At 40.5% G+C, this 12,982-nt stretch overlaps 1 protein-coding gene across 11 annotated transcripts in view; it reads left to right on the top strand.

Annotated features, from left to right (window-relative positions):
* Positions 1 to 12,982, top strand: part of MPHOSPH9 (M-phase phosphoprotein 9) — a 67,073-nt gene that overhangs the window by 37,782 nt on the left and 16,309 nt on the right. For all 11 annotated transcript variants that reach the window (XR_009345760.1, XR_009345761.1, XM_059138828.1 and 8 more), the window contains 3 exons: positions 6,755 to 6,802; positions 7,699 to 7,763; positions 9,225 to 9,326. Coding sequence is in view for 9 of the 11 variants with exons in the window: in XM_059138828.1 (XP_058994811.1) it covers positions 6,755 to 6,802; positions 7,699 to 7,763; positions 9,225 to 9,326 (215 nt within the window). In the remaining 2 variants the exon portion in view is untranslated. The remainder of the gene's footprint in view (positions 1 to 6,754; positions 6,803 to 7,698; positions 7,764 to 9,224; positions 9,327 to 12,982) is intronic.

The following is a 12,982-nucleotide window of genomic DNA, read 5'->3' as shown; positions in this document are numbered from 1 at the left end:
CAGGGGAAGCGGGAGAGGGAGAAGCAGGCTTCCCACTGAGCAGGGAGCCCGATACAGGGCTCGATCCCAGGACCCTGGGAGCTGAAGGCAGACTCTTAACGAGTGAGCCATTCAGGTGCCTCAAGATTTCAGATTTTGATGACTGGGTAATATTCAATAGTGTGTGTGTGTGTGTGTGTGTCCGTGTGTGTGTGTGTGTGTCTACCACATCTTTATCCATTCATCTGCTGATGGACATCTGGGCTCTTTCCGTAGTTTGGCTGCTATGGACATTGGGGTGCAGGTGCCCCTTCGGATCACTACATTTGTATCTTTGGTGTAAATACCACTAGTGCAATTGCTGGGTCGTAGGGTAGCTCTATTTTCAACCCTTTAAGGAACCTCCATGCTTTTCCATAGGGACTGCACCAGCTTGCATTCCTGCCAACTCTGTGGGAGGGCTCTATTAAGGGATATTTTAAGACTTTGTAAATCGGGCGCCTGGGTGGCTCAGTGGGTTAAAGCCTCTGCCTTCAGCTCAAGTTAGGATCTCAGGGTCCTGGGATCGAATCCCACATTGGGCTCTCTGCTCAGCGGGGAGCCTGCTTCCCCCTCTCTCTCTGCCTGCCTCTCTGCCTATTTGTGATCTCTGTCTGTCAAATAAATAAAATCTTCAAAAATAAAATCTTTAAAATCTTTAAAAAAAATCTTTGTAAATCACCTTTTTCTCATCAAACTTTTACCCACTAGCTTTAGGATCCACTGAAGAGTCTTTCCTGAAACATGTAATTACTGTTGTGGTTGCCAAATGGTGGTTCCTCTGTTACTCCTTCTGCATCTTACTGCAAGGAGGAGCTCTCTGCTCTCTGTTATTTATATTAGCGTGGACTGATGAATTCGTATTTTGTTCAGTGAATTACAGTTCTTTTTGTTGTTGTTACAGTTACCATTTTGATGCTTGCGTTGTCCTAGTTTTGGCCAGTAGAGTAAGTGTTAGGCGGGCTGACTCCTGTGTCCTTTGGACACGTTTGTGTCATCCTTCGACCCTCATCCAGTGAGATAGTCCAGGCTCATCTTGTACTTTCCCAGTCCCAGCCCTAAATCCATCATTTTCCCATGGAGCGCTGGTTTACTTAGGTGGAAAATGATATTTAGAAATGAAGATCTAGCACTAGGTACATTCCTTGCTAGTGGGATGCCATCATTTTTAATTATTTATAAGTTCACCGCAGTTATGTTGGAATAACAGGAAGCAGCACGGGATGGTTGGAATGTTGTTTTGAGCTGAAATTACATTAATGTTGCCAGTGATTACACAGTCCTCCTTTGCATTTATCATGTCAAGTATTTTAAGCATAGGGAAAAGAATACAGAGTAATATATAGAACATCCACATACCAGCTGTCTGTAAATACAATTGAAATACTTCTTTTCACCCTTTCTCTTCTAAACCTGCTCTGTTGAATATACCGTTGATTTCCCCATGCATTTCTGCTTTTGCTCCACATACGTATTCTGTAAACAATATATAGTAAGGTTCGATGTGTCCTTAAACGAGATATGAATTGTGTTGTACCACATATACTTCCTGCAACCTGTTTTTTTTTTTCTTTTAAGTAGGTTCCACACCCAACATGGGGCTCAAACTCATGACCCCAAGATAAAGAGTCCCAGGCTCTAAGCAATGAGCCAGCCAGGTGCCCCTCCTGCAACCTGTTTTTTTGTAGCTTGGTGTTTGAGATTTACCATGTTGATACATGCAGCTTTTAATCATTTTTACTTAAACATATTTGAAGTTTTTTAGGTATATGAAAAGAATATTGCGTGTGGACCCACCACTCATCTTTAGATTTAAAATACAACAGATAATATAGTCGCAGTCCCCCTGCCGAGCCCCCGTGCACCCATTTCTGCTCACCCCGCCCTCCTGGGTGTGACTGGTCTGAACAGTGAATGTCTTCCCATGTCGGTGTCTCACACGTGCATGTGTGCATTAGTCAGTGTTGTTTGGCATATTGTAGAGCTTTTTACAATTGCTGTCACACTGTATTTACTAATCTTTTTTTTTTTTTTTAAGATTTATTTATTTATTTATTTATTTATTTATTTGACAGAGATCACAAGTAGGCAGAGAGGCAGGCAGAGAGAGAGGGGGGAAGCAGGCTCCCTGCTGAGCAGAAAGCCAGATGCAGGGCTCGATCCCAGGACCCTGAGATCATGACCTGAGCCGAAGGCAGAGACTTTAACCCACTGAGCCACCCAGGGGCCCCTGTATTTACTAACCTTTTCTCGTTGCTAAGATTTGTTCAGGCAAATGCATTAGCACTAGCTCGTTTGTCCTCCGCTCACTCTAAATTTTCCACAATTACCTGTTTCCCTTTTGCCAGTTTCTTTTTCTTGCTCTTTAGAGCCTCAGGGCCATGAGCATTCCTAATCAGGTCTCCTTGCACAGACCTGTGCAACTGCCTCTCAAGTTAGGAACCAGAGTCTCAACACAGGTGACCCTGAACTGGATGTGGTCTGGGAACTTAGGCGGGCCATAGCGGGGACAGCTTGTTTCTGCTCTGCGACATCCAGGACTTCAGCTGGATTTTCAAAGGCTGGTGGCCGGTTGTTGATGATGGCCGTCAACTAAGGCTGCATCCCTCTACGTGGGCTGGTTGGGCTTCTCTGAAGCGTGACGACGGAATGCCACAGGCCAGCGTCCTGGAAGATTGTCCTGACAGCCAGTAGCCTTTTATGACCCAGCCCTGGAAATCCTTTGGCATCATTTCTGTCCCTTTCTATTTGTTAAATGACCGGAGCCGAAGGCAGACGCTTAACTGACTGCGCCACCCAGGCACCCCCAAGTTTTGTATTTTAGTGTCCAAAATACAGTCTTTTCATTTCTGGTTTGGAACTCTTTTTTATGTCTTGTTTACAAAATCTTTTCCTACTTAAGGATCAGAAAATTACTAACCTGTATATTGCCTTCTAAAATTATACAGCCTTTTGGGATGCCTGGGTGGCTCAGTTGGTTAAATGACTGCCTTTAGCTCAGGTCATGATCCCAGGGTCCTGGGATCGAGCCCCACATTGGGCTGCGTGCTCCGTGGGGAGCCTGCTTCTCCCTCTCCCTCTGCCTGGTGCTCTCCCTGCTGTGCTCTCTCTCTCTGTGTCAAATAAATAAATAAAATATTTAAAAATAAAATAAAATCTAAAATTACATTAAATTAAGAGCCTTTCTTCATATATTTAGGCCTTTAATCTACACCAGATTGCCTCTTATATGTGGTGTGAGATAGGGATTGGACTTGATTGTTGTTTTCAAATGATTAACCGAGTATTACAGCACCATTTTTTCAGAAAGTTCATTTATTTTAAGCAATCTCTACGTCCAACAGGGGGCCTGAACTCATGACCCCAACATTGAGAGCCCACATGCTTCACTGATTGAGCCAGCAGCGCCCTTCATGGCACCATTTTTTAAGAGAATATCTTTTCCCTACTGACTTTTAATGCCACTTCTGTTGTATATTATGTTTCTTTCTTGGATGTGTCTGTTTTGAGGCTCCCTAGTCTGTTTCATTGGTTTATTTGTCCCTGGATGGAAACTACATCATCTTAATTACTAGCATTTTATAAGGAGCTTTGATTTTTGGTGTAATGCTTCCTTAACTTTCTTTTTTGTCTTCTAAAAATTATTTTTACCAGTTTTTCATCTTTAAAAAATTTTTTTAAATCAAAATAAATTTTTTATTGTGTTGTGTTATTCACCATACAATACATCATTAGTTCTTGATGCAGTGTTCCAAGGTTTATTGTTAGTTTTTTGCCATTTTGTTTCATGTAAATATTACTGTTGGCTTATCACATTAAAAACAAAACAAAAACTGCGTTTGGAGCTCCTGGCTGACTCAGTTGGTGGAGCACATGATTCTTGATCTTGGGGTCATGAGTTCAAGCCCCACCTTGGGTGAAAAGATTACATCGAAACAAAGCAGGGGTGCCTGGTTGTATGTTCTTCCAGCTGAGCCAGCCAGGTGCCCCTATATCTTGAATTTTTAACATTATCCGTAATTATCATGGATGAAGATTTAAGTCCTTCACATGTCATTTGGCTAAGAGTATAGAATTCTAGGGTATATTTTCTTTCCGTCAGATTTTTAAGCATTTTGTTCCATTGTTTTTTGCTGCCTTGAGAATATACCTGATGATTGATTTCTCTTCCTCTCTTCCCCATCCCAGTCCTATGTCTTTTGTGTTTTCTCCTTTCCCCTCATCTTTCTTATTTTGAAAGCTTCAAGTCTACAGAAAAGTTGTACAGATGGTATGATGAAAACCTCTGTATATTCCTTGTCTAGTTCATCAGTTGTGAATATTTTATCACATTTGCTTTATGTCTTCACAGCATTATAGGCTTTTTTCCTTATGCTGAACAATTTGGGAGTCAATTACAGACACTGTGAGATTTCACTCCTGAATACTCCAACAGGTGTCTCCTGAGAATAAGGACATTCTCCTGCATAATCTCCACACAGTTCTCACACTAGGAGAATTTAATTTTGATGTAATGCTAGTTATCTAATATATAGTCTATATTCAACTTGACCCAGTTGTCTAAATAATGTCCTTTATAGATGTTTTGGATTTTGCTTTTTAGTTTACACTCCAATCAAGGACTGCACATTGTGTCTGTAAATGCGCTTCTCGTTCCTTATGACTGAGTTCAAAGCTCCTTCTGGAAGTGGTAGCATTTTTTTTTTATCCTTGGTGTCCTTAAATTCCATAGCAGTGTGCCTTGAAACAGGTCTTTTCTCATTCATTGTCGGAGGCACAGATTCTTCCAATCTGGGAATGAATGTCCTTCAGTCCTATAGACTTGCTGATATTATTTCTCTCTTGATTTCCTTCCTACCTTCTCTGTTCTCTTTCGCTGGAACTTTTGCCAGTAAATGTTGTATCGCATGGGTGGATTTTCTAAGATTCATGGATCCTTTAGTTTCCATCATGGCCTCTCTGTTCTCTATCTCCTTGTCTTAGTATTACATTTATTTTCTCTCTCATTTTTAGTTTCTTTTTTTTTTTTTTTTAAGATTTTATTTCTTTATTAGAGAGAGTGAGAGAGAACATGAGAAGGGGAGAAGGTCAGAGGAAGAAGCAGACTCCCCATGGAGCTGGGAGCCCGATGCAGGATTTGATCCTGGGACTCTGGGATCATACCTGAACCAAAGGCAGTCGCCCAACCAGCTGAGCCACCCAGGTGCCCCTCATTTTTAGTTTCTTTCTTTCTTTTTTTTTTAAAGATTTTATTTATTTATTTTACAGAGATCACAAGTAGGCGGAGAGGTAGGCAGAGAGAGAGAAGGAAGCAGGCTCTCTGCTGAGCCACCCGGCACCCCAAGAGCTGTTCTTGTTCTTCAGTTGCTAGTTTTTCATTGGTTTCTGGTCTTGTTTTATTATGAATAGAACACTGATTAAGATAGTACTAGCTTTCTTTTAATGCTTTCTTTAGTTTTGATTTATTACTTCTTTTGAGTTAAACTTTCATTTTGAAGTCTGCTTCATATTGAGTATTTTTGCTTTTTTAAAAAAATGTTGGTTTTTATACTGTAGACTCACATTTAAGGGGGAGGCAGTCAGAAGCCATTAGGAGACTCTGCTGGCAGTAAGGAATGGGGAGCCAAGTTTTGTTTTAACTCTTCCTTGGTCATTATCTCCTTACCCTTTGCTTCCTCCATCTGTTAGACTTGGCTTCTGGAACGCCATGTGTCTCTCATTCACATTTCCTGTGTCCTGTCGTCTGACTGGGCAGTCCACTGTGGTTCTAGGCTCTCGCCACTCAGTTTAAGGACTTTAAACCAGCTCCCTTTGGTCAGCCTGTGCTGGCACCCTGTCTGCTACTGAACCTGACATTCAGGTCCTGAGGCTCTCGGGATATGAAGACACTGGCCTGCTAACCGTTAGCGTCACATACACAGGCACTAAAGCTTATAGCCCGCTATGCCTTGTTACAGCCTCATTGAGATCTCTCCTTTGTTGCACTCACTCTTGATTTCTCTATAACTGCCACATTGTCACTTGAGTGGGCTCTTGGGATAAAAAGAAAATTCTTGGACTCTGTCTCACATAATACGTATTTTCAAAGAAATTACCTAATCGTATTAGACTTGGGATTGTGCCTTTACTCTGTGGAATTTATCCAAAAGAAGTATACAATTCAAAGAAGAAAGCAAATTTTAATCTTTTAAAATACTGCTTACCTGAAGGGTCTTGACTGATATTATATAATTTCTGTTTTTATTTTGAAACATTCAGATTAACAGAAAACTTGCAAGAATGTCCTGTTCCTTTTACTTAGGATCCCAGTTGTTAACAATTTGCTGTATTTGCTTTATCACCCCCCGTACGTACGTTTACATGTGCCTTTTTTTTCTTGAACCAATTGAGAGTAAGCGTAGATGTTATGCCCTTTTACCTCTCCCTTTTGATATGTATTTCATAAGAACAGGGATCTTCTGTACATAGTCACAGAACAAATCAAACTAATTAAATGTGCATTTGACATCTAAATTATTATTTTATGGCACTTTTGTCCCAGTTCAGGATCCAACCCTGAATCATACCTTATATTCACTCCTCTTATCTCTTTAGTCACCTTCAATCTGGAACAGAGTGTTAATTTTTCTATTTCAAGACCATAGCATTTTTGAAGAGTACAGGGAGCTATTTTATAGACTGAGTTGATATTATGATGTTTAATTTTATGGTACGTTTGTTTGTTTTTTTCTTGTAGCTCTTAGGAGAGTACGAGTCCCTGGGAAAAGAACACGAACGAGTAAAGGTAATGGTTGGTGATTCATGTTCTGAGTTTGATGGGGGGCAGAAGTGCCGGGTTGGAAATGGAGAGGGCTGACCCTTTATCTCCCTCTGTTCTCCCCACCCTCTGCCCCCCTCTAGCTGCTTCAGGTAGGCCACTGACTTCATCTTCTCTGTCACTGTCCTTATTCTCAACTATTTGCCCACTTATGTCATAAAGGTTTGGATGTGTTAACAAATACTGAATGGCTGTCGCGTTTGAGATGAGATGGAATTTTTAGAAGTGTGTAAGGTATAATATAGATGTAAATAATTATTTCATAATATTTAAATATTAAGTTTTTTAAAGCATTCACTTTTTATGGGGTTGTTTGAATTTATCAATGATGTTTGGTTTCTTAATGAAAGCTTTGGGAATGAGATATTTGAATTCTGTGAAATCCCACAGTGATACTGTAAGTGGGACCCCAAGCATTTCTGCTGCATGGACTACAGGATAGCGGCCATTCCAGGTTAGAGGAAGACAGGGAGGCATTCTGGAGGCTCAGGAGCCAGTCAGGACATCTGAAATCTCACCAGCACAGCTCTCTGTTTTGCCGTTTACTGAGGTTTTTAGGCAAGTTATGGCTAAAACATGTCCATTTTAACCTTGGATTGCTTGTAATCAAGCAGAGCATGATAAGCTGTACCTATTACTACATGGGCTATACGTATGGCTGTTGGTGTAAGCCAGTGTTTTGTTCTCTCAGTGTCTCCTTTGAATTACATGAACTGGCTCATGGTTGATGCTCCCTTTTTGCGGAGTATCCGCATGATTTTCTTTATAGCTCTCTGGCGTAGCCTTTGGTTTTGTATTATGTATTTTAAAATAAAAACAATCTACCCTATTTCAGTTACTGAATTTTTCCTTTATCTTCATAGGATACATTAAATACAACTGAGAACAAATTGCTGGATGCACACACTCAGATTTCTGATTTGAAAAGGTAAAATATATTGTCTCACTAATAAGATAATTATGCCTCTGTTCTTTTAACATCTGACTATTAGTCTGTACTGAAAGCAGTGAAAGGAAGTTTTTCTTGAGGGTTCTTAGGCATTTTGAGATCAGGTTTTATCCTAATCTTCCCCTGACCTGGAAATACATTTGATTTTAGCCAAAGGAGATTTTTAAACTGTTAGAGTATATTGGTGGTTGGGCTTGAGGAGTGTATGTTTCCTGAACTATTATGTGTTTTGTCAGCATAGCAAAATCTAAATGATGCTAAACCTTTGGAAATCTGTCAAAAAAAAAAAAAAAAAAAGAAAAAGAAAAAGAAAAAATGAATTTTAACAAGCAGTCTAGTTCACTAAATATTATTTGTGTTCCCAAAAGAAAACAACATTCACCCCAACTTTATGAACATCCACTTTTTTTTTTTTTTTTTTTTTTTCTGAGCATCTACTTTCTTAAAAACCTGGTGTGGGGACTATATTCATGATCTGATTTGCCTAGTTAGGTAGAAACAGAGTCATAAATCGTCCCTATGCAAATGATTAGATATTTCTAATTGGCTTTGGAGCAGGTTTTTGTATTTGTATTTGGAGATGTGGCCCTTACTTGGAGATTTTACTGCTCTTCTCGGGACTTCCCACATGGGAGAATGTGAATGCTGTCTGGCCCTCTCATCTGCCCAGGTCTTTTCTGCGATGCATTCAGTTTTGCCAATAGCTTCCTTATCTCAGATTGCCATAAAGCGTCAGCCCGTTAGAGCTGTGCTTTCTCAAACCTTCCTTGCATCAGGGTAGGCAAGATTTCGAGCTTAAAAGATGAGACAAAGACATGCAAAGTTTAAAAGAACAGAAAGAATGCCAAGATAACCTCAAAACAATTAACTGGCCCGAGTCCTGACACTAACAGAAGTTAGTGAACTTGAAAATAGGCTTTTATTCTGAACATGGCACAGATGAGGTGAATTGCTTGTAGACAGAGAATTTGAGGGATTGTTTAGCCTCTGTATCTTTTAAAAACTAGGAAGTTCTTACTGGCTCTTTTATTGGATGTTAAACCTGCTTCCTTTTTCGTGAAAACATTATCTATCTATATTTTGTATGCGTGAATATATATGTTTAGAATTAAACATGTTAGAATTGCACTTTGAGTACTTGAATTTATTTTATTTTTTAATTTAATTTATACCATGAGTTTTGATCTGTAGTCAGATTATAAATCTTTTTAACTTGTCTGTATAAAGTCCATTTGTGTTTCCATGTATAGTTTAATGTATTTGCCTTTCAGTTTTGCTCAGCTTTTTTAAGCTTATTGGTGACATTTTACTATGAAAACAGGCTTTAAGACCAGCAGTTCTTCTGTCACCATTTTTCTAGAAGTGTCTGTTAAATAAGTAATTTGTAGTTGAGCTATATTTTAAATGTGTACTTAATTTATCTTATTACTTTTGAATTAGAACAATTTCAAAACTTGAAGCTCAGGTCAAGCAAGTAGAGCATGAAAATATGTTAAGTCTTCGCCATAATTCGAAAACTCCCATGAGAGCCTCACGTGCCAAGTAAGTTATTTTGCTTAATCTCTGTAAAGCTAGAAATAGGTACACCCTCTTATTGAACCGAGAAGCTCATCTGTCTAAGTCATAAGGAAGTCAGAGTTCAATGTCATTATAGAACTTAGATGTGTAAAAACATCTAGTTACGGGGCACCTGGCTGGCTCAGTCAGTAGAGCATACAACTCGGGGTGGTGAGTTGGAGCTCCACATTGGACGCAGAGCTTGCTTAAAAAACAAAAAGGTAAAACCATCTAATTATTAGATATTATAAAACCTCTCATGTAGAGGCATGTGCCAAATGGAGAAAATAGAATCAGATTAGGTATAAAGAGACCTGGAATGTTTTGTTGACTCTTCCCAGCTGTGTGACCTTCAGCAAATCTCTTAGGTTTTTTTGGAGCTTGACTTCATTATCTCTGAAAACAAGGACATTGAGCTAGAACATCTCAAAAGGTCTTTTAACCCTAAAATTCCAGAAATTTTATTCCTATGTTAATGGGCAGACCTATGAAAATACATCTTCCTTAGGTTCTATGGATTTTTCTATTTAGTTTTTTTTAGTTATTCAAAATGAGCTTTGCTATAATCTCAGAGCATTATCTTCATGATACATTTACAGAGTATTTTTTTTCATATGAGATTGGTTTTTATTATCATTTTGTAAAGAATATTAAATGAGTAGATCATAAGGTCGTGATATTGATGTGTATGAGAAAGATTGTTAAATTGTAAATTTTAACCTTTCTAAGTCATTGTCAAATGAGAAACTTTCTCTAGATCTTTGTTCATTGACCTTAAGTTAGAACATAGTGAATTATTTAAAGAAAATATTTTATAAGTTATTGAAATCGAACATTTGAGAGAGAACAAGAGTGGAATGAGAATTGGGGTCAAGGGAGGTCTTTCTGCGGAGGTGACCTTGTAAGCAGGGCGGTGAGGCCTGTGCTGAGTCGTTGGTGTGGGAGGCATGAGGGAGGGGCATGTTCACTCAGAGAAATGAGCTTTGCTACGTCTTGAGGTAGGAAAGAGCTTAACATGTTTAAAGAACCTGGATGAAGCTTGTGTGGCCTGAATATTGCTAGCGAGGGCTGGAGGAGGTGAAATCAGACTGTCACATGTCGCTTTCTAAGCCCTGGTCAAGAGTTTGGATTTTACTCTAAGTCTGTTGGGAAGACTTTGAGAGGTTTTATGTGGTAAAATTAGGTCATCTGATTTTTTTCCTCTTTTCTTTCTTTTCTTTTCCATTTTCTTCTTTTCTTTTCTTTTCTCTCCTTTTCTCTTTCTCTCTTTCTTTTTTGAGAGAGCGAGCATGCCCAGGAAGGGGAGGGTGGAAGGGACAGAGGGAGAGGGGGAGAGAGAGAGAGAATCTTAAGCAGGATCCATGCTCGGTGTGGAGCCCATTGCAGGACACAGTCTCATGACCTGAACCAAAATCGAGTTGGACGCTTAACTGACTGAGCCATCCAAGTGCCCCTGATTTCTTTGTTTTTGTTTGTTTGTTTGTTTTTTAATAAAGATTTTATTTATTTGACAGAGAGACACCTAGTGAGAGAGGGAACACAAGCAGGGGGAGTGGGAGAGGGAGAAGGAGGCTTCCTGCGGAGTAGGGAGCCCGAGGCGGGGCTTGATCCCAGGACCCCAGAATCATGACCTGAGCTGCAGGCCGCTGCCTTACGAGTGAACCACCCAGGGGCCCCCTGGTTTCCGTTTTTTTAATGCACCTGCCATGAGGAGAAGATGGAGAGGAAAAGTAGAAGCAGACACACTAATTAGGCAATTGTGGTATTAGGAGAGATGGTGTTCACTGGGTGGTGGCCATAGAAATGGACAGAAGAGAAGGGTCTGAGAGACATACTGGAGGTAAAATCCACAGAACATGAGATGGCAAGGGGCGCCTGGGTGGCTCCGTTGCTAAGCATCTGCTTTCGGCTCAGGTCATGACCCTAATGTCCTGCGATTGAGCCCCGCATCAGGCTTCCTGCTCAGTGGGGAGCCTGCTTCTCCCTCTCCCACTCCCCCTGCTGTGTTCCCTTACTCGCTGTCTCACTCTGTCAAGTAAATAAATAAAATATTTTTTTAAAAAAAGAATGAGGAGACAAGAAAGGGAGGTGTCTGGTAACACCTTGGTTTCTGTCTGGAGCAACTCAGGTGCCACGTACTGCACTAGGGAAGAAATGGGAAGAGTAGACCATGGGGTCAGGATCAGAATTTCCATTTCAAGTATTTTAGTTTGAGATTCATACGAATTCCAAGTGGGAATCCAGCAGGTGATTATAAATGTGCATTTGGAACTCTATAGAAATAAAGTCTTAGGCTAGAGTTACAAATTTTAGAATTCGCATTCTGTAGTGCTTGATCCTGGGGTAGATGATGGGCGTGTGGTGGGGGTTTGGTGTAGGATGAAGCTCTGAGAAGCCCGATGTCTCGATGCTGGGGCCAGAGGAGTTGGCCCGAGAACCTGAGCACTGTCAGGGAGTTAGGGGGAACTCTGAAGTGGCCAGCGGTGTGGACGCCGCTTAGAGAGCATGTGAGGGGACTAGTGACCCTTAGGTGCGCCAGCCAGGCCTTGATGGCCTGGCGGGTGGTTGTGTGGAGGGACAGATATGAACATCTGCTGGGCATGTTGTGCAGAGCGAGTGAAAGCAACCTGTATGTCTGACAGCTGGAACATTCATATACTGTGATATGCTTATGCAGGGGCTCTGCAGTGTGACGATGTGTACATTAGGTCAGTGACTGGCAAGCACAGCCCTCGCCCAAGTCCAGTCTGCTGCCCATGCTGGTAGGAATCATGAGCAAAGAGTGGCTTTTACGTTGTTAAATGTTTGAGAAGAAATCCAAAGAATAGTATTTCATACTTGTGAAAATGATATGAAATTCAAATTTCAGCATCCATAAATAAAGCTCATTCATTTACCTATTGTCTGGCTGCTTTACACGACAGTGGTAAATCTGAGTACTTGCAACAGAGACCATCTGGCCCATAAAACCTATTTATTAAAATGAAACAAAACAAAAACCTATTTATTCTCTGAGTCTTCGTAGGAAAAAATTTGCCAGCCACTTAAGTTGATTGCTAACATGGTTTAATCTTTTTTTTTTTTTTTTTTTTTTAAAGATTTATTTACTTATTGGAGAGAGAGGGGGAGAGAGCCCGAGTAGGAGGGGCAGAGGGAGGGAGAATCTCAGGCTGACTCCACGCTAAGTGTGGAGCCTGGTGCGGGGCTTGATCTCACAACCTTGAGATCACAACCTGAGCTGCAGCCAAGAGTTGGATGCTTAACTGACTGACTGCACCTCCCAGACACACCTAACATTGATTTAATTCTGAGAACATAATTTGGAACAACAAAAAACCAGTTGCAGAAGAAGTAGGGTACTATTTATATTGATTTGTCATTTACAACGTATCTTACAGGTTCATACAGAAGTAGTAAAAATATGATGTGTGTGGAATGTTGAATATGAATTTAGTGGAAGTGGTAGCCGAGCACTTACACTAAGGTTATGACATTGGAGGAACTATACTGGTGAGGTCCACAGGGGACTTGGGTCGTGTCTGTAGTGTTCCACGGTTCACACACATAGAGCAAACAGGGTTCGTAAGCAGATGGTTGTGCTGCAGGAGTATAATCTGTATGTCTGTGCACGCTTGAAATAT

The sequence above is a fragment of the Mustela lutreola genome, chromosome 11 (genome assembly GCF_030435805.1).
Source record: "Mustela lutreola isolate mMusLut2 chromosome 11, mMusLut2.pri, whole genome shotgun sequence".
Lineage (NCBI taxonomy): Eukaryota > Metazoa > Chordata > Mammalia > Carnivora > Mustelidae > Mustela > Mustela lutreola.
This window is presented reverse-complemented; position numbering and strand designations above follow the sequence as displayed.